This window comes from Denticeps clupeoides, chromosome 16 (assembly GCF_900700375.1).
Source record: "Denticeps clupeoides chromosome 16, fDenClu1.1, whole genome shotgun sequence".
Classification (NCBI taxonomy): Eukaryota; Metazoa; Chordata; class Actinopteri; order Clupeiformes; family Denticipitidae; genus Denticeps; species Denticeps clupeoides.
Genome location: NC_041722.1, coordinates 17377568 through 17401449, shown reverse-complemented (window position 1 = coordinate 17401449; position 23882 = coordinate 17377568). Strand labels below are relative to the sequence as shown.

Below are 23882 nucleotides of genomic sequence, written 5' to 3'. Positions count from 1 at the left end.
ATTTATTAAAAACATTCCGTTTGGGATGCATCTCCTTGTATCCCAGAGAGCGGTTTAGACAAATGCTATGAGCCCTGCTCTCTGGATCTAATGGCTTGCTGGGGATCAGAGGGAAGGGAAATCACATCCTTCAGCAGAATCTGGTTCACATCCCATAATTAGGAGCAACTCGGCATCTGCAGACACATAAATCTCCGACGGCTTGGCGTTGTCTCCCTAATCATTAAGCGGAGCCAGGGAGGAGAAGTGCCCCCCACAGCGATCTTCCCCCCACTTTTCCGGCCGAGTGCTGCTCCCAGGATTTGTGCTGTAGGTGTTTCTCGGCAAACAGGAGCTGTTCGGGATCAAATGTCTCATTTCAGAATCCCATTTATGCCACTATGTCAGCAGAATACGGATCAGTCCATACGCATGGAAGAGGAACGGCCACAATTCCACATGCCTTTCCAATTTTACAGCGTTGCGGTTGACGCTTGCATTATTCAATCGCTTGCCCGATCCAAGCCATATGAAACACGAACCATCTGTCTGTAAAATTGGCGGCGGCACCCCTCAAATGGACTGGCGTGCTGCTGCCACGTCATTCCAGGTCATACTTCAACTGCATGGAGGAGGACCGGCGGTGGCTCGCTGGGAATTGGGAGCCCTACCCGTTAATCCGAGAAGCCTGGCCCGAAAAGCAGCGCATGGTAACAATTCATCACCCGCGAGGCTGCTGCCGTCAGCGGCCCGGACACGTCCGAAACCCCTCGCCGCGCACGCCAGGCCCAGGCAGCGGCGCAATTATCGCATACCTGGCCCCGGAGCCGGGCCTTTATCCGTCATCCGAAGGGCTCGCTTGCTACAAAATACACTGGACTGCTTTATACGCGACCGAAGGAGGGTGGAAATCTGGACTCGTTCGTACGCACACGGTTCTGGCACGACGACGGCAAGCCGAGGAAGTGGAAAAGAAAACCCTGACTCCCGATTTCTTCACGACAGCATGCTGAGCTCCCCCTTTCTGTTTATGTTGGCTGCGGGTGGCGATTCGCCAGCACATCTCCTGTCGGAATGAATGACGGGCTTCTTATCAGCTTGTGTACACGGTGCATCGATTGGAAAACGCCAAGGCGCGGAGGAAAGGGAGTCTCCTGGGATCGCTTCCCCGCACAATTGACCTCAGCTCACTATCTGCTCAATGTAAACTCACTCGAGTGCCATTCGCTTGGGCGACCTGTAAACATCGAATAAGTCTGCTGTTAACATTACAGAAGTAATCTTCTGCTTCCTTGTTGCAGACCATGAATTCCCAGTTCAAATGATGAGCAGTAATGTTGTCATGACAGACTGGACATGACAGAATCTAATCAGGAGGTTTAACAAATGTATTAATCCTGTCATTGTGTTTATTAAATTAATACTGAAACATTGTTATCAGGAATCATTCTGACAAAAGCTGTCTGAATATTGGCCAAACAGCCCAAATATTTCTATAATTAACGATATTTCATTATTATTACATGTCACGTCTGAGCTGAAAGACCATTTAATGTAAAAAGGAATCTTATTTCACCTCATTTTTGGTTCCAGAAGGTTCATCAAATAGATTTAGAATTTGTCCCCTTATGCATGATGAAAAATCAACAATATTTCGCTCATTTACAGAGTGTCTTATTGCACAGAATCAAAAGGCAGAACCTTGGGTTACCCAAATCACATCATCGCAGCACATGATGAGAGGAGCAGAATTGACATTCGGGGCTGACACATCACCATCAAACGCATTTGTTTTGTGGCGGCGCGCACAAAATTACACACAACACCTTTGCTTCCACTCGCTGCCTCCCTATCATCTTTGATTAAACATGTGCCAATCAGATCATATCAAAGCCCATGTTAAAAATAGCACATTTGGCAAAAAAAGTGGCCAGTAATCCAATTAAAAACAATGATTAAACCAGGCAGTTTTATGCCTGATGTTTTTCTCTGAAAACGGAACAAAATCCATAATTGATTACACCATGCACTCGCAATTCTAATTTCACTGAAGTTCAGAGTGCAGCAGCAGGCTGATTAATGGAGGGGGGCGGGTCCATGGAGACAATTTGGATGGCCTGAGGTGTAGTCTAATTGCTGGACAGATAATGTCCAAGTCAGTACGATGCGTACTGTGGCTTTTCGTCACCGTTGTACGATGCGTACTGTGGCTTTTCGTCGGCGTTGTACATTGCGTACTGTGGCTTTTCGTCAGCGTTGTACGTTGCGTACTGTGGCTTTTCGTCGCCGTTGTACATTGCGTACTGTGGCTTTTCGTCGGCGTTGTACGTTGCGTACTGTGGCTTTTCGTCGCCGTTGTACATTGCATACTGTGGCTTTTCGCCGGCGTTGTATGGTGTGTACTGTGGCTTTTCGCCGGCGTTGTATGGTGTGTACTGTGGCTTTTCATCGGCGTTGTACGGTGTGTACTGTGGCTTTTCGCCGGCGTTGTATGGTGTGTACTGTGGCTTTTCATCGGCGTTGTACGGTGTGTACTGTGGCTTTTTGCCGGCGTTGTACGGTGTGTACTGTGGCTTTCCGTCGGCGTTGTACGGTGTGTACTGTGGCTTTTCACCGGTGTTTTACAGTGTGTACTGTGGCTTTTCACCGGCGTTGTACGGTGTGTACTGTGGCTTTTCACCGGAGTTGTACGGTGTGTACTGCGGCTTTTCGCCGGCGTTGTACGGTGTGTACTGTGGCTTTTCACCGGTGTTTTACGGTGTGTACTGTGGCTTTTCACCGGCGTTGTACGGTGTGTACTGTGGCTTTTCACCGGAGTTGTACGGTGTGTACTGCGGCTTTTCGCCGGCGTTGTACGGTGTGTACTGTGGCTTTTCACCGGTGTTTTACGGTGTGTACTGTGGCTTTTCACTGGCGTTGTACGGTGCGTATTGTGGCTTTTCATCGCCGTTGTACGTTGCGTACTGTGGCTTTTCGTCGCCGTTGTACATTGCGTACTGTGGCTTTTCACCGGCGTTGTACGGTGTGTACTGTGGCTTTTCACCGGAGTTGTACGGTGCATACTATGACTTTTTGGCGGCGTTGTACGATGCGTACTGTGGCTTTTCGTCGGCGTTGTACGGTGTGTACTGTAGCTTTTCATCGGCGTTGTACGGTGTGTACTGTGGCTTTTCGGCGGTGTTGTACGGTGTGTACTGTGGCTTTTCGCCGGTGTTGTACGGTGTGTACTGTGGCTTTTCGCCGGCGTTGTACGGTGTGTACTGTGGCTTTTCATCGCCGTTGTACGGTGTGTACTGTGGCTTTTCGCTGGCGTTGTATGGTGTGTACTGTGGCTTTTCACCGGTGTTTTACGGTGTGTACTGTGGCTTTTCACTGGCGTTGTACGGTGCGTATTGTGGCTTTTCATCGCCGTTGTACGTTGCGTACTGTGGCTTTTCGTCGCCGTTGTACATTGCGTACTGTGGCTTTTCACCGGCGTTGCACGGTGTGTACTGTGGCTTTTCACCGGAGTTGTACGGTGCATACTATGACTTTTTGGCGGCGTTGTACGATGCGTACTGTGGCTTTTCGTCGGCGTTGTACGGTGTGTACTGTAGCTTTTCATCGGCGTTGTACGGTGTGTACTGTGGCTTTTCGGCGGTGTTGTACGGTGTGTACTGTGGCTTTTCGCCGGTGTTGTACGGTGTGTACTGTGGCTTTTCGCCGGCGTTGTACGGTGTGTACTGTGGCTTTTCATCGCCGTTGTACGGTGTGTACTGTGGCTTTTCGCTGGCGTTGTATGGTGTGTACTGTGGCTTTTCGCCGGCGTTGTACGGTGCGTATTGTGGCTTTTCGCCGGTGTTGTACGGTGCGTATTGTGGCTTTTCGCCGGCGTTGTACGGTGTGTACTGTGGCTTTTCGCCGGTGTTGTATGGTGTGTACTGTGGCTTTTCACCGGTGTTGTACGGTGTGTACTGTGGCTTTTCGCCGATGTTGTACGGTGTGTACTGTGGCTTTTCGCCGGTGTTGTACGGTGTGTACTGTGGCTTTTCACCGGTGTTGTACGGTGTGTACTGTGGCTTTTCGCCGGTGTTGTACGGTGTGTACTGTGGCTTTTCATTGGTTTTGTACACTGTGTACTTAGGATTTCTATGTGTTATGAGTTGTAATCTGTGGACTTTATGCTCTTCGTAACAAAATCAAGTAGGGTTACTGCGAAGCAGCAGGTCTTCTTTTCTGTGCATCTTGACAGTTTGTCATATTTTGATTGCTTTGTGTTTAAAAGGTTGCTTATCCTTTGAACTACACAGTTTATGAATATATTTCATAAACATTTGTGCATGTCAAGAAAATTCCAGCTGTCCGTCCTGATTAGGGCCACCGGCCTGGTCATATATACTGCACACAGTAAACCATGCCGGTGATAAATCTTTCTGCTACGCCATGCATCTTCCATGTTTTCACTGTCCATTTGCTTTCAAATTGGGTTTCCACAAGCAACGGCATATGATGGTGTTATAAATCTTCCAGCAGCAAAAGAATGTAACAGCAATGACTCCGAAGTGTGTTTATCTTATCTTTTTTCTAAGGAATCATGGTGGAGAACAGCTGTGTCCATGGAATGGAAAGCAGGACAGAGTGGACAGCGGCTTTAAAAAGCACTAGCAGCTCATTTAAAAAGTTTCCTGCATTTGCTTCTCTTTCTGAAAAGGAATATGTGTAACTTTCCCGCATTTTCATTCTGACAATGACTGAGACAACACTCGAGTCCTGCCTGCCGTTTATCTCCAGCGCACAACCTCGTAATGTTCGCTGCCGTGGATGTGATATTGGATTCCCCGCTCGCTATTGTGGGCTTTTATCCAGTGCTCTGCGCTGTGCGCTCCACCTGGGCCTCATTTGTAAAACACAAACCGAGGCAGCAAGGATTGTGGGACTGCAGCTGGATTATAGTCCTCCTGCGGAGCTCCGTTTTTGAAAAAATCCAGTCCTATCTGAGTTCCATTTAACAGGTTTAAGGTCAACAAAAGCCATTATCAGGAAGTAAAAATGCGGGGAAGGGACTTCGGTCCTCACCTGGTGTTGGGTTTAAAGTCAGCAGCGGTGGTGTGGGACCGGTGAACTGCCCCTGCCCTTTAAAACAACCACAGAACACAGAACATGGAGTGATGATGAGCAATGAAAATGTAACATGAGGAAAGAAATAAAAAGACAGGGACAATGCATAACACATTCATCAAACCATAAAAACCGATGAGTAAAAATTAATAATGCAAAAGACTGACGGAGGAAATAAAGTTAAACAAAATTCAACAAAAATGCACATGATGAGGCTGCTCTTCCCAGTACATTTTTGAAATGCTTGAAACGCTTGAGAACTTTTCTTTCCGCAACATGTGTACGCAGCGTGGAACTGTCAGAAAAAGCATGGCCAGCGATCGATAAGCTTCAAGGTACACAATTCTGAAAAGCAAAACCATTTTTGAACTCGATTCTGAGTGAAGGACAAATGGCTGTTGAAGCCAATTGAATTTATATGATCTCCAACACGAAGGGTGATGGTGCGTTCCATGCTCTTTTTTTACTGGAAAGGCAGGAGGCTATTTCATGGACGGGCCGTGGCCAGTTCCTCCTTTTATGTCTTTTAAATTTTCACCTGCATCTCGTCCTGAGGGACGTCACCCCTTCCCAGCGCTACCCCCACACCCTCTGATCAGACCAAAGCCGGACGTCTCCATGCTTCAACCCAAGAGGCAGATGCCATTAACCCCCCCGCACGCGATAAACCGTCCCTGAGCAGATGAGAGCCTCTCGCATCATTTTCGTTTTTGATTGAGTTGTGCACCGCCGTTTTTTACCGCTGACTTCATTTTGCAAGGATGGCTTTGAAAAACGGCCATCAGAACCACTTTAAAACATAGAAGCTGTATAATGTTGCATGTCCAGTTATGGTCAGATCATCATTCCGCTTGGTATTCTCAGCCTTCCTTACTGCTGATTTTATTATCCCCCGTTCCCTGGCCCAGCGTGGACATTGCGTCTACCTCGACCTAATGGAAATGTTCCGTTACTGTTACACAGCGGGAGGGGTCTGTAGTGGGCCAAGGGGCGCCACTCCACAAACGCGCAATATTCCATCAAACCTTCACTCAAAAACCACAGGAGCCGTGAAGATCAGAAAAAATGCTGGAGGGTTTCGAAAGGTTGAGACCATGATGAAAATGTTCTGGCTATATGCCCACATGCTTGGACCAGAACTTCCCCATCCAGAATTTAGAACGCAGAGTGGCCCAGTAATGGTGCCGGCCATCTAGAATCCTGCCCCACATGCTGATATTCTTTTAGCAACTCTGACAAGACCAGCCCAAACCTGTGAACCAACTAGAATTACATGGTGGCCATGGCCAATCTACAGCAATTGATCCTGTTTTCTCAACTGCCTGTGGCACAATAGTCTACAAATCAGTGAAAATTGACAGGTGAATTTTCGAAAAATACGGCTGAGGCTCAAACATCTGTGGACATTGAATTTGAAGGATAACGCTCGGGGCCAATTCTGTTTTACACACCCCAATGAAAAAGAAGGTTCTCTGAGAGCTCTAAATCATACCTGAATGCTTCTAACACTTTTCAAACTTGGTGTACTGGGTGGATAGTTAGTTCCTTCTTGCCGACATACTGATAAATAACATGCGGCTATTTCCTGTTTTCTAAATTCTCAAGTCTGTTAGAGTTGCGCCACAGCTGTGTGCAGCTCCAACGCATCTCCCAGGTGCGGCAGTGTGAACTCGGCCCCCTGCGCGGCTGCCACAGACGATACTGATCGGCCCTGCGGTCCAGGCCGCCCACGGACGTGGGGGGCGCTGTGGGAAGACAAGAGCTGCTGTCCTAGTTGCCGGGACCCCTGCTGAGATGGCCTGCAACGCCGCGGGGCGAAGGAAAAAAAATGTCAACATCGAGACGTCGGACCCCGGGCCCTGTCACGGTGACCCACAACAAACAACGTGACGGAATTCGCGGGCGTGTTTTCCTTGACACGGGTTACCAGCTGTCCGGCAACATCTGGCTTTCTCGGCCTTCGGTCACGTTCCTCCACAGCTGAGGCATGCGCGCTCACAAAGGCCCGATAAATAATGAACAACCCGTGACTCGCACTCGCCGTGAGGAGGATGCTCAGTCGCCTTAATCAAAAGAGGACGGGCTCGGCACATCCTTTGTGTTCACAGCACGGTGCTTCGCTCAGCCACGGTGCACTAAACTTATTATCCAGTTCTGCTGCCACAACAACTTGTTCAGAACAACATCTCCTCTATGATTATTTTTCTTTTTCCAAAACGCGATTGGCTGATTTACTGCTACGGCCATTCTATTCGAGCAATAAGAAGCCGCGTGAGGTTAAGCTTGTTGGTCAGGGACACCTGGAGGTCTTGGAAGGGCTCTCACCTGCTGAGGGCTGGTTTGGAGGTCCTGACGGAGTCGCTGTGAGCCAGAGCCTCCGCCACCGAGCTGTCGCTGGAGATTCGCTTCCGCTGAGACGACCGCTGAAGCTCAGAGATTCTGCACAACGAGAATAAGAGTGTGGCAGTCACGGAGAGACCAACATCACTGCAAGGTGACAAAAAGGGCAAAAAGAAAGTAGAAGATGAGGGGTTGGACCTGAACTTTCAGACCGGCAAATGGGGAGAAACAAAACAATGCAGGACAAAAGAGCCAGATAACAAAACCAAGCCAGGTTCTGTGAGACAGAGGTTTGTGACAGTGGAGTTCCCCACATTGCGGGATTGGGGTTAAACGGTAAATGTGCACAGCGTGTGGTACCATCCTTTTTTTTTTACTCGCCGTTCATTTAAAGATGCGAGCATCAGCGCTAACTGCGACGCTCATGTGGAATTCTGTCTGAAGAGTCGACGGAAAGGCTGCTGCCGCAACGGTCGTCGTTCCACTCCTCGTGGCCTTGATTCAGGGAGCGACAGCTGAGACGTACAGACAACCCCCCGTCAACGCATTCACAACCTCAGACGAGTCAGAAGTTGCAAATTCGTTCATCAAAAGTTCAGCAGTAATGAGAGCACGATGTGTTACACGCCAAAGCGGCCATCGCCCAGCGCCCCGCGACTCCTCCAATTAGATGATCAGACGTTTCACGGCACTTTGTGGAGCAGCCGGCAAGCATCTGCAACACACTGAAATACTGGGACAACAAAACAAAAGTCTTTCAAGAATGAAACTTTTTTTTTTTTTCGTGGGGGTGGGGCATACAGCGTCGGTCTTCATAATGCACTCAGATCTCCATCTTCTGCCGGCCAACACCGAGGCACGATGGAGCCATCAAGGCCACCATTAACCCCCAAGGATTGGAATCTTTATAGTTCTTTTATTCAGGCCAAGCTTTATTTTGCCAGACCTTGTTTTGTTTTTTTTAATAATCAGTTGCATTTCTCCATCCTCAGAAATCTTGTGGCCCTGCACACAAGTGTTCTCCTCCAGACATGACATGGAAAGGACCAACATCCCCTGTCTACTAGTGTCCCTCAGGGCTCTGCACTTGGCCCTCTTCTGTCCTCACTGGGGTAAACATGGATATCTGTAAATCACCCATTCGACCTCTCCAACTGATCCAGAATGCAGCTTCTCAAGTTCTCAATATACTCAGTGCTACACTCTCCTCCACTGGCTTCCTGCACCAAAACAGAACCAGGATCATTCTACAAGACTTAGTGCAGTGCGCAACCTGGATAACGTCACTTCAAATTTAGTCTTCAGAAATGAATCCATATGAACAATGTGCAAGGTCATGGAGACCTGGAACTAGTGGTGCAGCTGCACCTACTTCTTTCACTTCCAATAACTCAGAAGATGACAGATGTGCCATGTCTCATTTAGCACATTTCTATGTTAACACCATTAATATAAGATTTCAGACCTAAAACCACAATGTAATACACACCTCAGGCATTCTTTGCTTTCAACTTAATTATTCCAGAACATAAATCCAACATTTTAGCCCGAAAATCAAATTACTGAGCTGCAGTGTTCGGCATTAAGCACTACTGCAGTTTTCTCGCAGGTTAAATCTCGGCGGAGACAATTCAAGGTTAATTTCCCTCTTTATCTATTTTCTGTTGCATGCTGGCTTTTACACTGGAAGGGAAAGGGGGATCATTGCTGGAAGGTGCAATCATTTTAAATGAATTTTACACACTGGAAGACCAGATTTCAGTCTCAGTTTTTGTCATTTTTCAGTGCATTAGTTTCAGGTTGCCTCTATATAATTAAATATTTGCTAATGATGAGCTTGCTGGGGGTGGCTGGGGGGTGTTTGGAGCAACAAAAAAAAAAAAATCTAAGTAAAAAAAGGTAAGAGTTTTGAGGAAAACAGGTCATTGGTTTTCATTATGCAACCTTCATTTCTGCTGCATTTATTACAAGAAAACAAAAATATCGTACAACAGCATCTTTGTGGGGGCTGAAGTGTAACCTTCCTGAATTACATCAAACCAAAACCACCTTTTCCACCCGATTTCTCGAGACACACTAGTAAGTGCAGGAGTGGAGAGGAGCTGGAGTGACGGACGCAAGGAGGGCAGGTGAGGAGAGTGATACCTCTTCTTGACAGGAAAGGGGAAGCCAGAAGAGGAGAAGGGGCATTTCTTGTGCCAGTTGGTCAGGGTCTCACTGTCCGAGTGTGGGCGGGCTGGACTGGACGCCAGGTGCAAGGAAGGGGGGCAGTCAGGGGGGAGAGTGGAGGAGAGGGAGCGGCAGATAAGGGAACAGACAGAAGGGAAGAGAGAACAGGAACAGTTCAGCATCCAGGCATGGGGGGAGCACCGCTGCAAAAGTGACTGGAGACTAGAGCTCTGCATAACCCAGAAGTGTGTGTAGGTTTACAGAGACCATTTGATTCCAGCTTGTGTAATATTTTGCCGAATGCACCCTTCTAAAATTACAGACAGACAATTTCCCGATATAAACAGCCATGTCCGCTTGAGGCCAGAGGAAGCCTGGCCTCCAAATAAAAAACATGTTGATGTTGATAGTGGGTGTGGCCACGTTTTAGGAGTGTAGAGAATGGAGGTAGATGGAGGAGAAGGGGAGGGCGTGTCACATGTTGACAGGAGGGGGCTTAAATCGTCCAGAATGAGGAAGTATTGAGTGTGAGAGCTGTCAATCATGCATAAAAGCTCCTCATACTCATGAAAGTTCATCTTGTGTGTCAGAAAATGGTCTGGGTGGACAGTTGGTTCCTCCTCACCAACATACAGATAACCAGCAAGCAGACACTTCCTGTTTTGTTCTAAAAATCCTGAAGACATAAATGTTGTGGCTTATTAGGTTATATAGCACCAGGAAAATATGGCGTATGAGAGAGACTGAATGTCGTGCTGTGAAACACCATCTCCTGCATTGATCTATAGAGCTATAGATCTGCAGTGACCTTTCACTTGAGAGGGGTCAAGAGGACCTAAAAAATGGGGGTTTCCACCAACAATTATTCTGGTTCCTTTAATTAATCACTAATCTGTAGGTAAAAAGAGGCGGACTATACTGTACGTGTGAAAGCTGCACGTGCGCACACACACACACACACACACACACACACACACACACACACCAATTCATCTTTTAAGGGTGCCCAAATTCAAGGTGTGCTTTTATTAGGCATTCCATTTCAAGCCTTGGCGCGGCGCGCCATGAGAGAGCACAGCCACCTCGCCCTACAGATAACACTGCCCGCTTTGAACTCTTCAAAAGGCGCGCTTTCTGTTTGCGGACTTAAACCGGGGAGCCAGCTCGTGGGCGAGTGTTCGTGCCTGAGATACGAGGGAGGGGGTTCGAGAAATTCAGACCAGCCACCCCCCCCCGACGCTTTCAAAGAGATAAGAGCGTTACCACCCACCGCCTCCTCCTCCCTGGGCTGCTGGAGGAACTTCATTACAGGAGAGGCGGCTGATTACAGTTTACAGGCCTTACTGTACCTCTTAATATCAAGGTGGATCAGGAAAGGTCTGCTCACTGTCATCCCACGTTTACTCCAAACACAACCGCTTTTCCCAGGGGATTCTCGGGGATTCCAAGGCCATAAACAGGTTTGGCCCTGCCTTACATGAACTGCAAGGACTTTTTGTTGTAAACAATCATCAAAATGAATCCTTCACTTTTGCTTGTTTTGTTCTGAACCGACTTGCCACGTCACGTATGAAACTAAGTCAAGGTGCTATGTACAAGTAACCTTGTATGGCAACTAGGCACGGCACAACGTTATAAATATTTTTAAATAGTATAGTATAAATAGTTTTTTTTAAGTGAAATTTATATCAATTTAAGGGAAGTTTATATCAAAAAGTAAGATTTTTAAGTATAATTTGCAGCTCACCTAGATAAATATTAAATTGTGAGAAAATCTTAGGGCACGGGAAATGTCAAACTTCATCACCAAGAGGATTTATATCTTTAATGATAAAAAACAAACTTGTGGACCTAATCATGAAGCAAAAAAAATACATCCACATGATTAATTCTGTGCATTCATACTGTGTGCTGTCACATACGGAGCTCCTGGACTACAGACATCTTCTAGACTTTATGGAAGCTGGAAAAAATTAAAATAAACAAAAACAACCCCCTACACACAAACAGTTTCTCATTTCATACAGATTAGCATAAGCAATGATACAGCAGGTTTTTATTTTCTCTCCCGAGACCCTATAAATAAATCTGATTTTCAGTGCTGAGGAGAACAACGCTCCCCCCCCCCTTCACTCTGGGCCTAACAATTATTTCTCCTCTCTCACACCGGCCGAATCCATGAGGGAGTGGGCTTCTCCACATGGCCATGGTTGGAGCTCAAAGGAAGGCCCTCGTTAATGCTGGCTGTAGCTGGACGGTCGGAGTTGGGGGGGGGTTCATGGATATTAATAGATTAAAAAGTGTCCAGTCAAAAGAAGATTGCCTTCAGATTCCTCATCGGAGTCTCACTAATGATGCTCTAAGCTCTTGGGGCAGATGGAAGCTATAGCAGCCTAAATCCTTATAGATCCTTTTGTGGCATATTGTACAAAGGCTTTAAATTATATAATTATCCAATGGTATTCTGCATCTAGAATTACGTCTGTAAAGGTAAAACTTTGTGTATTTATACAGTTCCATGTAAACTATAATGTAAAAACTAAGGGGACTTTTAAGGACACCCCATTCTTAATCCAGAGGCTGGGTTGTCTCCACTGCAGAGGCAGCGTGCTTTACAGTTTGCATTGGTGAGGCAGCAGCACAGCCATGGAAACCCATTCCATGAAGCTCTATGCACTGTTCTTCAGCTAACCTAAAGGTCACACAAAGATTGAAGGTCTGTCACTACCGGTCCTGCAGGAAGTGCTTCTGCTCACTGTGCACCTGCGTTGTGATTTCAAGTGGCCTACTTGTCAGTTGCAGGTACTTTTATACACCTGTGTCCATGGAAGTGATTGGAAAACCTGAATTCAATGATTTGTCCCAATCCTTTAATTTAGTCTTTGGACAATGAACAGTGAAGTCATTAGTAAACAATCCACAAATTTCATTGGCTCAAATGTGATTGGACAATTATATATAATTCATTATTAGTCCCACAATTTTGAAACTTAAATAAAATAATAATGTTATTTTTAAAATATTTATTTGACAACTACATGGACATCACCTGACGATCGGTAATTCCCCCATATTGAGGGTTCACAGCTAAATCTTCCGAATTCAAACATCACACCTGGAAGCAACTGATGAAGAAATGAAGGAATTTCCCACACCTCTTCATGAAGTAGCCAATTACCTTTTCCAGTTTGGATGTGGATACCCTTAAATTCTAACTTTATATTCATATTCATTATATAACTGTGATTTAAATCAACCATCTGAAATTATTAGACCATTGCTTATGATTTTAGGCTTTTAGGCTTTAAGGTAGTGTGGTTTTCATCAATGAAATTTATAATGACATGATGAACACGAGATGAGATGTAAATGCTGGTCATGTGACAATAACTATAATGAAATATATCATGTAATATTCAACACATATCATGTTATATTGACATATGAGACAAAATATGGTTTACAGAATAAAAACTGTACCAAAATGACGAAAACGAGACGAAAATGCTGAAGCTTTGTCGTCTGTGTCTGGAAAGGATGTGGAGTATTCTTAAGTCTATAAAGTAACACTAATATAATAATAAGATGTAGTTGAATTGACTAAAAGAAAATGTTGTTTTTGTCTGTTCTACTAGGTACTGGTACTATACTGACTGGGTTAAATAGAACTGCATTAAAAAAATTCACTGACTGCAACAATACTAAAATGTCATCAGTTCTTGTGGACTGAAAAAGTCATGGATAATTCTGACTAAAATATGACTAAAATGCTCAGAACTTTAGTCAACTGAAACTTGATTACACTAAAATGAGTCTGAATGTGACAAAGACTAATAAAGACTAATACAATTACAGAAGGACGCATAGACTAAATCTAAAATTAAAACAGGCTCCCAAAAACAACTATAATTTTAGTACATAAATGCCAAAAAGACACAAAAAACACAGTTAAGAAAGTGCTGAAACCAGAGCACTGGGAAAGTAAGCTTCCTCACCTCGGGCTCGGAGACGCAGGTGGCGAAGAAGAGGATGATGGGAAGACGAACTTGTGAGATGTCCCTGTGAGGCTGCCCGAGTTGTCCACCAGGTCAGGCACCCCCGGCGATGTGCTCACGGTTTCTGTGACCACAAGCTCGGGGTCGAGGATGAAGAGCTCATCCTGAGAGATCTCTGTCACGTAGTTCAGGTGTTCCTGGGTAGAGTGACATATGATTAAAAAGATGGCTTCACATCTTCTCTGGAGAACTGACAATAGCCTTCATTTTTACAAAGTCCCTTCATTTTAGCCTTCCATCCAATAAACTCTTATAGATTAATTGCACGTAAAAGAGATATTTACTGGAGCTGAATACCATTACAGTGATTTGTAAGATGTTGGCGCACATTTGACGTATGTTAAGAAAGACAGCTTACCTGCGCACGATCAATCCTGTAGAAGCGATCAGCCGTTGTTGCTGTTAAGAAAAGAGAAGATTGTTATCATGATTGTTATGTACTTGACGTGTCAAAGATGTCAAAGAGGTTTCTTTTCTTAGAGAACATTATAAATGAATTCCGGTCAGCAGTCTGTCACCCTCATGCTGCCATGGCTGTCACAGGAGAAAGGTGCAAAAAAGGGCTAGGCTTTTCCAGTAAGCATAATAAGTCAGACCATAATTAAGATTCCTTGGCTGAGGCACTAAGTTCAGTGCTTGTCACACATAACAACCTGTGTCACCCTGGGAGCATCACAACGTAGAGCTGGGTGACAAAAGCACTGGTTACAGCTGAATCCTCTAAACTGCCAGAGCACAATAAAAAAAAAAAACACTACAATTGTACACTTTGTCAGGGCAGCAGTGCACATTTGTCGTGCTTTAGTGTCTATGGCACAGCGTACTCTTTAGATTTAGATGCTTCCAATATATTTGGCTTAGAGCAAGATATACATCCATTTGCTGTTGGGCCTACTCCTCAGTAACATCAGGCCAGAGGTTGTACTGGACTGGGTTTGCCTGTTTATCTCATTCACATAACTATAATTATTTATGACACCCCGACAATTACCTTTAAAGATGTTTTATTTTTAAAAAGTTTTAAAAGGGGGAGGAGCCTGTAGGCATAATTCACAGCTCTCACACGCCCTACCTCCTCATTCTTTAGGATTTAAACCCCTTCCTGTCAACACATGACAAGCCCAGGTATAGAGCAGCATCCATCTTCTTGGTTTCCATTCTCTTCACTCATCATACCAATTGTACACAAACGTGACCACGCCCACTACCAACACCAACATGCAGGTTATCAGCTTTTTATGTAGCCCTTTATGTCTAAGGGTTGCATTAACACACATCAGAGAGAAAAAGATGAATGTCTTATAAGAAAATGAAACCTTTTGAGCTGTTAAAGGGACTCCCGGGGCATGATAGAGGGCATCATTAGCTCTGTGTACGGGACAGAAAGCAGGAAGCTGCTGAAAGGCCGGCTACCAGCCTCAAGTCACAGTTGGGAAAATGTGTTCTTATCAATAATTCATCTGGACCACGGCAGTCACGACCGTTGGACAGCCGCACGCTCTAATTAAATTTTCTCGCCGCCATTCGGTCTCCGGGTGCAGAAGCGAGTCCTGGACCTTCCCAGGCGAGAGCAAGTGGTGCCGAGAAGATCCAGCTACTTTCCCAAAAGTGCCAAAAGAAACCGCCCCCCCATCGTGCCACCTGGGACCCTCGCTCGCTCAAGCAGCCAAGCAGGGCCATACATTCTACTCCCTCTCTAATCATCCGCCCAATAAAAGTGCCTCTGACATGTGTTACCACAGAAACATGCCACTGGGGTGGGTTTCCATCGTTAGCCACTCAATTCAATTAAACTCTGGAAAGAATGTTTCCGGGGAAACAAACAACCACCACCCCCCCAAAAAAAAAAAAAAAAAAAAAAGTCTGGAAAACAGTGTTTCCTTCATTGGCATAAGCACCCAGTATCGTTTTAATTCAGTGCCTAATTAGTTAATCAATCAAAGCAGAGCTCAGGTGGCATTAATTATGCACAATATGGCAGTAATTAACTGCTCCTCACTCCGGCGCGGCGGCAGAAAGAGGAGGAAAAACAATTTGAAGCCTCCTTCCAGTCTCCGAGACCTTTACAACGGCTCCCTTCACTTGGGGCCTTTAAGACTTGGGTAGCCGCGGTTCTTTTATTAGGAATGAATGGGAGCTAATCCGTCTTGATTTCCAAGAGGCGGAGAGAGGGGATTTCATTAGGCCCTGAAAAGCTCCGGTACACTCGCTAAGAGATTTTCACGCCCCGCACTCATCTGTGACCTCGAGCGGACGTGATGGACGTTGGCGACGGGGCGTGAGTGCCAGCGTCCGCTTTCACTTAACCTTCGGTTTACCTTTACCTCCTGACGCACCGCTGCTGAGGGTCCCGTTGGCAAGTATAACTGAGGAAGAGACGGTACATCGCATCAACACAAACCTTTCGCGTTTGTCAAACACCAGATTATTTAGACCAAATATTATACGCCACTTCTTTTCCATCAGACTATATACTGAACAATGCAGTAGCTAGTTCTGACCTTGCACTGTGGTTGGCATAACTCACTTATGACTGTAAATCATCTAGCTAGTTAACCCACATGACATAAAAACAGTTTTTCATTGACGGGATCTTTTTTTATTTTTGAGGTATATAGCAGCAGAAATACAGCAGAGCCAGCTTTGCAACTCTTAATGCAAGCTCAGGTACAGAGGCCACGGTAAAGTAGCTATGAATCTGACTTTGCCCTCCTGAATAAGTCTGCAGTAGTCAGTAACATGACAAAATTAATTTCACACAGCCACACGTTTGATTAGGAGGTTATGAGTAAGTTATGTTGGGGAATGTGATTGCGTAAGATGGTACGACAGATTTATATCACCAGTTTGTGGCCTCCCGATCATTTTTTTTTTTTTCTTTGTCAAACAAACCATTGAGGCTATATAGTAAGGTAACCTTATTAGTTATTAATGATCTCAGCCCCACTTACTACTGCAGACTACGGCACCATGAACTGTCATTCAGGACTTTGGACATGTGCTTTACTGTGACTTGCCTCGGTTGCTCTTGCTAGTCCGGAGCTAAATAAGACTGTCTTCAGCTTTCTGCCATCATAATGTAAAAAAAACAAACAAAAAAAATCCCCCTTTTGGCCCACAGTTTATTCTGAAGGAGAGCTGACAGGCGGCACTCCACCCTGCTGCGATCTTGCCACTTGATCTTTCATGACATTCAATTAATTCTGAGAGAAAGGTGCCAGGGCTATCAGCATCTTTTTGGGGCGAGAAGACAAGGAAGGTTGCGGAACTCATCAGCTGTCTCATTAGAGGTTGAAATGTCAATCTGGCAATGCGCTTCCGCCATGCGGACTATTTGTGGTCATCTGCGCCTCGCTATTCTGCCCCTCACTTTCACCGTAGATGTTTACGAGTCAACTTTCTTTAGCACTGAATCAACATCATTTACAGCAGAAAGGAATTAATGTCCAAGGATGGACACAAACATATGAAATCTATGATGGCCATAAAACAATGGATTTCATCAAAACAGGATACTCATGTGGATTAATGTGTGAAGAATGCATTTAAAAATGTTGAATATGATGAGAAATGTGATTGTTTTAACAAATGTTATTTAAAATTAAAAGCTTAAGATACTGGATTTCTGTTTTTCATGCTATACACCCTCATCCAGAGCATCTTACAATCAGTAGTTAAAGAGACAGTCCCCCTGCAGACACTCAAGTTGCGTGTCTTGCTCAGGGACACAATGGTAGTATTTGGGGTTTGAACCTGTGACTTTATGGTCTTCTGCTTTATAGACGAGTATCTTACCCACTAGGCTGCTACCAACCTACTTTTTTGCCATTCTCATTCAGTGAAAAGTGTGTAACAGTATAAAACGTATAGAAACTGTCAAACATGTAGGGTCACCATCACTGACCATAATATTGCAAAACAACTCATTCACTCGTAACTCAACATCAACTTTTATTTGAGGGGGCCAAGGTCATCCCAGGGGTTGCCGGGTGAAAGCTGAAGTGGAATAAATCAAAATGCAAAGAGGTGTTGTAAAAAGGTGCTTGTGAATAAAAGCCGTGTGGGATTTGGGCCAAGGTATTCTGGGGAGAGGCTTGAGAAGGACCAACAGGAGGAGGAGGAGAAGGCGGAGAATACTGCCACCCTCAAGGGAAAGGGTACTTACAGTCCAGGAAGCACCACTTGGGTGAAAGCCTCTGAGAGGACAGGGTCTTTGATTTGGTCCCATCGCCCTCCTAGGGAAAGAAAAGGGGAGGCAATGGGATTAGAGCTACAGCCGCAAACTCCATACACTTAACCGAAATGAGATAGGAAAACCTTAACCCCATTTTGTCCTGCAGCTGGTCCATTAGCTAAAGCTGTGGTGTTGGTATAATGAAGGCCTTTTGGTTCGGGGCAGGGTACGGGGGCCTCTAGCCCCCGTAAAAAAAAAAATTAAGCGCTTTACAGCCACTATGACATTTTTTACCAATCCGACACCCAAGACCTTGCAGGCGCCTGACAACTTTTCTTTTGACCAGAATTTCCTTAGCGCTGTACATCCATGCATTTCTTCACATGCCTAGATGAACAAAACTTTGAGACTTCTTGTAAAGAAGCTAATGACCCGGAGAGCCGGACAGCAAATCAGACGGCAAGACTGTGCCCTGCTTTGGACAGTGTGGACTTAAATTTATATATATATATATTTTAAAATTCCATCAAAGTTCCAGGTTCTGATAAAGCTGAAGGAACAGGGAACAAAAGTAATGCTTTTTTGGCTTATGAATTTAGCAGGTTTTTCACAATACATTTCTGATAAATTGCACGAGCATTTGTGTCATTGTGCAGGGTAATTAAGTCACCCTCTTGTCAATTTTGCACTCAATGGTCTAAAAGACCAAAACCTCACAATTTGATGTACAGCATCCCTGCTGGTTGCTTGCTGTGTAATATATAGCTCCACCCATCATGTGTTTCTCCGCCCATCATGCGTGTTTGCTTGTCTTAATTCTTCATTTCAGAAGAAGTCGTGGTCACACCTGGGAATGAAGCGATTGACAGCTACAGCATTAGAGGCGGGGCTAGTAAATCAGTCCCTACTGTACAGACTGTGTTTACTGTCAGTGGTTCCTACTTGGACGTTATGGCGTCTTGCAAGACACTGGGTTTTTATGCAGAATCACAGCCTTTTGGACAAGAGTGGATGATTTTGAAGTGTTTCTGCGTGTTTATTTAATAACTGTTAATATACACTTACAACCACAAACAATCTGTGATGATAATTATAATTATTGTTATAATAGTTTTGAGAATGACAAGAACAACCGACTAGCTACAGCTGCTGCGGAGTAAGGACAGTGACATAGAGCAGCATGACGTCATACACACCACTGGTCATAACACACACACTTTCTAATATGCGCACGGGACGAGCACAACACAGACGTCAGCACAATCACCAACGGGCACAACGAGCACATGCCCAATCACGGTTTAGCACCGCGCACGGAGGACCACAGAGGAACAAGGAGGAAAGCATCCTGGGAAAACGGCTGCAGGCACAGATCACCGATTGGATAAATGAGTTGGGTTGAATGAAGGAAATTTCGGATGAAGAAATGATTAATTCAAAGGCCTGCAGCGCCCTGAGACAAGCTGCCCGAATGGCGAAGAGCAGGGAGAGCTGGGTAATCTCAGACAGGAAGCCCCAGCGCCGTCTGATTAAACAGCTCCGGGAAGTTCCTCTACAGAAGCTCCTCCGAAAATGATGGTCACCATGCCAAGCGCCGCTACGCTTTCGGCTGTCTGTTTGCTTTAATAAAAGGCAGATTATGTTGCACTAAATGCTCTGACATTAGGTGCAGGGGGGAAAAAAACCAGACCCATTACTCTCCCAGTACAAACCTGCAGTTACGAGCTGCACTAATTTACCAAGCTGCTTAAAGGCTACTGCCCCTCTAACTAAAGGTCTTCGTACGAAAGCAATATGAACATAAAATTACATAAAAACGTTCACAGCACAACTTTATTCATGCTTTTTTACCTTCTCCTGCAACTCAGGCAGGCAAAACTGTGTTTGTATCTTTAAAATCGTGTCTTTTTACAGACTTTTCAATAATTTAAGATGTTTTGGTTTCTTGTTAGTGGATGAGGACTTGTAGTATTGAAAGAAGACTCCAATGAGTCTGGTACTACGCTTATTCCAATTTCTCTTAATTAACAAATTAAGTATATGAGTACATACATTTCATGTAAAATTGTATTTACTGCAGAATGTACATTGAGTTAAGACAATTCATCCTCAATTAAACTCAAAATATATAAAGCTTCACAAGAATTTATTACTCCGGACAGGTCAAGATTGTGGGGAAGGGCTTTTTTTGACGACTTGTTTTAATTTCGAACTTGTTCCTCATGGTGGTCTGGGATTCACGTTCAGCCTGTCGTTACAAACCTGGACAACCAACCGCTGGAAGGAGGGATGAAAGGAGATGAAGTCCTGCAGAAGAGCCCAGAACATTAGACAAAGAGCCGCCTTCCTGCTGCATCTCACTCTCGTCACTTGCATAAAAAAAAACTCATTTGTGGCTGAGAATTTGGAATTATTCACCCCATTCATTTTTAACCCCAAAAATCCAGAAGACAAAGCAGAAACTCAACAGTCTAACCTTGATGTTACCTTTTGGGTGCACTTCCAAGGGGAAAGGGTGCCTTTTTGTGTCCTTTACTCAACTCCTACATGATTTAAGGTCCCCAAGGGACCTTGCACAGGATTATTTGCTCCTTCACTGCATCAAATGGAATGCAGTTTTGTGTGGGTGTCCCTGCATGTAGCATGTGTCTAAGTTGTGGTTAGAATAAAGGTCCTTCAAACATCTACTGTCACCAAATGTGGGAGGATCTTTTGTAAGAAGGGTGTGCGTCCCTCAGGTCGAGGACCAGAGGCTGTCGAAACCGGGATCAGTTCGGTTTTTCACCCGCCTACGACCAGATATGATTGTATTCGTTCCCCGGTGTCCACTCATCAAGTCGAGTGGCTAGATATTCCCATTTTAGGTGCAATCAGCACCACCACTGTTGCTGCTGCAGCTCACATGGGCAGTAAAAAGGTCAGAGTTTTGCTGAATTGTGCAGAATTAAACATAATTGGCCACACATAATGTTCGTTACTCAAGGCCCATCATCATAAGTCCAAAGATTTCATCAGTTTTCTTAACCGCAAAGAAAATTATGAATTTTTTTTTTTCCGTTTTGCTAGTGTAGCTCTCAGCGTTTGGCAGGTGGAGTGTGAAAGGGACGAGGTTCTCAGAGCGAAAGAGTGGGAAAGCCGGACGAGCGCCACGCTACAACAGAATGGGGTCGCTAATCGGCCACAAATTTCACGCACTATTTACCGCAATGTGTGTTTTATTAAAAGCTGCAGGGAGGAGATTCGGAGGGGCGGAGTTTTCGTTTATAAAGCACGTCTCCGTCCCTTCCAGCTGCAGCGTGCGAACGTGCTGCCCGCCCGTCGCCTTCGCTTTTTTTTTTTTTTGCCACTGTACCTCGGATTATCTGCCCTTTGTCTCATCCAGCCACCCCGCCCCGGCCTTACCTCTTGCAGCCTTTCGATGTGTGAGCGGCATGTTTCCAGGTCACTGTCTCCCGGGACGACAATCAGGCCCAGTGGGATTGCTGGGAGAGAGAGAGAGGCAGAGAGAGTGAGAGGGAGGCGGGCAGATATGCAGACAGGCAGGGAGAACAAGAGAGCTGGGGGTTAAACACTTGGCCTACATTTTCACCGCCGCGTTCAGGTAGCGCAGCGGCGGATGAAGGAAACTCCATTACCGTTGCACTGACCTCGGGATGCATGTTCCTTCGTTTTTTTGTTTTTTTTTTAAGTGGGTTTGCTAGAAGTACAGCCAAAAACTAACAACGACAGCTAAACAAAAAAGTCCCCTTTCATCCTGGAACACCCGCAGAAATGCGACACCACTTACATTCAGGGCCTGGGTCATGGGTCGGAGTGTTTCTGGGGCCTGGGAGAGGTGAAATATCCACCATTCCCCAGCTTTATAAATTCACCCACAGGAAATGAACATATGAAGTGTGAAGCAACACATGAGGCGTGATGGAAACAATCTGTTTATCTGCTGACGGATGCACAAACACCTCCTAATTACAAAATTAAAAAAGATAATGGATGCTGATATTCGGGTGCCGTTCTGATAGCATGGAAGAGAACAAGGCCCTTGATGCAGCAACATTATCTCGACATCGGCAATTAATCAATGATGGTCGGGGGGAAAAGAATGCAACCCTAATTAACAAGTGAATTCCAGACGAGTTCCAATTCGAGGCAAAAAAAAGTCAGATGTGCACATAAAAAAGTAATTAATATGAACGAACCAGTCCGATTTGGAAGTAAAAGTGTCGAATTTCCTTTTTTTCAGCACAGTCTCCGTCTCTGGTGATCATTGCTTCTCATGCAGCGAGCGAGCGAGAAAACCAGCGGAGAAGGCCGACTTCTTCTTCTTCACCGAGGAATGTTGGGTTGCTTAGCAACCTTCGAACAGTCAGCCTCTAATTCAATTCAGATTTGCTCTCTTGGTTTCTGTCCCCCCCCCCCTCTGTCCTCCTTTGTTGCGTGTCTTTGGCAGCGTTCGTGTTTTCTAAGCTCTTTAGAGGTGTCAAGCATCTGTGACTACAGCAAAATGCATGGCGGCGGTGACGGTGGCACAGGGTCGTATTTTTGGACGAGGGAGGCAGCAGAGCGCAGTGCGAAACGACGGCGGTTGTTTTACACGGAGGCTGAATAACAACTGAATAACATTCTGCTGCAGTGCAAAAGAAAGAGCCGTTCATTCGGTATGAAAGGTTACAATTTACAAACTGCAACAGAGTAGCGAAGAACGCTACAAAAAAAACAACAACTATAAATTCGGATTTCTTGCGTGTGATGCCATCTAGTGGCAGGGGCGGGGACGTCAACTCCATGAGGACATTGGATGCGATGTCACCTCCCTGGACTGCATTCAAGAACAGGATGATGAAAAGTGTTAGGAAGTGGTGTAAGATATCAAGGTTTAGGAGATGAGCCGCTCCTTCCTGGGATGTCCTTGCGAGCTCTGTACAGAATAAACGGTCGGGAAAAGTTTAAAAAGTTGGCATGAAGTTGAGAGAACTTCACAGCTGGTTGCCTTAAATTGTGTAGGGTCAGCAATGCCAGGTGACATTCCATGGAGGAACGCAGGGTGGAGAATAAGCGACTTGATTCTGATTCAGGTGGCCATGAGTAGTTGTGGTTAGTGGGACCATCTGGTCGACGCTCGTAGTCGAGGAGAGAGATGATCACAGCCTACTGGAGGGGAATCAGCCCCCGGCTTCGCCCAGGGACCTTGTCCTGCTCAAATGAACCGCCGCCAAACGACCTCTGCACTTCGGGCGAAACAGGCGCAGGCCGCCAGACCTACACGCAAAATCAATCAATTGCGCATCGCTGCTGCGTCCCTGGCAGCGTCTCCTCAGGACGTCCATCTGGAGCCAGGCTTGCGGTGCGTGAGTGTTTATTTCGCAGGTAGAGCTGGAAGACTGAGATGATTACTAACTCATGTCGGCACGGCGGCCAGCGCCAGGGCGCCACCAGAGCTGCCAGGGACTGGCCGTCGGGGGCCCCGGGGGCATCAATTTGCGACAGAAACGAGCTGCTCCCTCATTAGCGGCCAGTTCTGCTGAAGGCTGACCGCCGGCCCGCTGAGGGAGCGCAGGGTAGGGACGCCGCCCACCTCGACACCCATTAAGCCAGCCGATCAGAGCAGCAGGCAGGGTAATTGAGAGGTGATTCTTTTAAAAAGCGTCCCGTCACCATCTGCAGACTATGGCTCGCTGTAACCTCTGCCCTTCTGAGAGTGACACTAAAATAAGAATGTGCAAATAAGATGTGTCATTATTGCACCACATGGCATGTTTGAAGCGGCAGGCGGCGGCATGTGGGCCGTGGTCAGTTCATTCATCACAACGCTGCTAATTTTTACCACACAAGCCTGAGTAAAACTATATAAATTAAATGCTGAAAAAGCACAATGCATCTATAAAAAAACATTACAGGTGCATGAAGAACATGTAAATAATTAGCTAACTAAGTGAACCTGTAAAATTGATGAAACTCACAGGCCTCTTTCAGCTTCTCTTTGTCGTAATGCAGGGCCTCGTAGTCGTGCATACTGATCCGATTCACACGGATCCGTAACCTCTCCGGAAATGGCTGCTGACTGTGGAAGA

General features: G+C 45.7%; 1 protein-coding gene across 8 annotated transcripts in view; it reads right to left on the bottom strand.

Moving 5' to 3' along the window:
• Positions 1–23882, bottom strand: part of dgkza (diacylglycerol kinase, zeta a) — a 62302-nt gene that overhangs the window by 10255 nt on the left and 28165 nt on the right. For 3 of the 8 annotated variants that reach the window (XR_003742755.1, XM_028956867.1, XM_028956870.1), the window contains 9 exons: positions 23772–23872; positions 21217–21296; positions 20077–20121; positions 17806–17875; positions 13999–14039; positions 13581–13777; positions 9562–9657; positions 7402–7515; positions 5035–5091 (listed from right to left, as the gene is read on the bottom strand). Coding sequence is in view for 7 of the 8 variants with exons in the window: in XM_028956867.1 (XP_028812700.1) it covers positions 5035–5091; positions 7402–7515; positions 9562–9657; positions 13581–13777; positions 13999–14039; positions 17806–17875; positions 20077–20121; positions 21217–21296; positions 23772–23872 (801 nt within the window). In the remaining variant the exon portion in view is untranslated. The remainder of the gene's footprint in view (positions 1–5034; positions 5092–7401; positions 7516–9561; positions 9658–13580; positions 13778–13998; positions 14040–17805; positions 17876–20076; positions 20122–21216; positions 21297–23771; positions 23873–23882) is intronic. The other 5 variants (XM_028956869.1, XM_028956872.1, XM_028956868.1 and 2 more) reach the window with 3 other exon arrangements.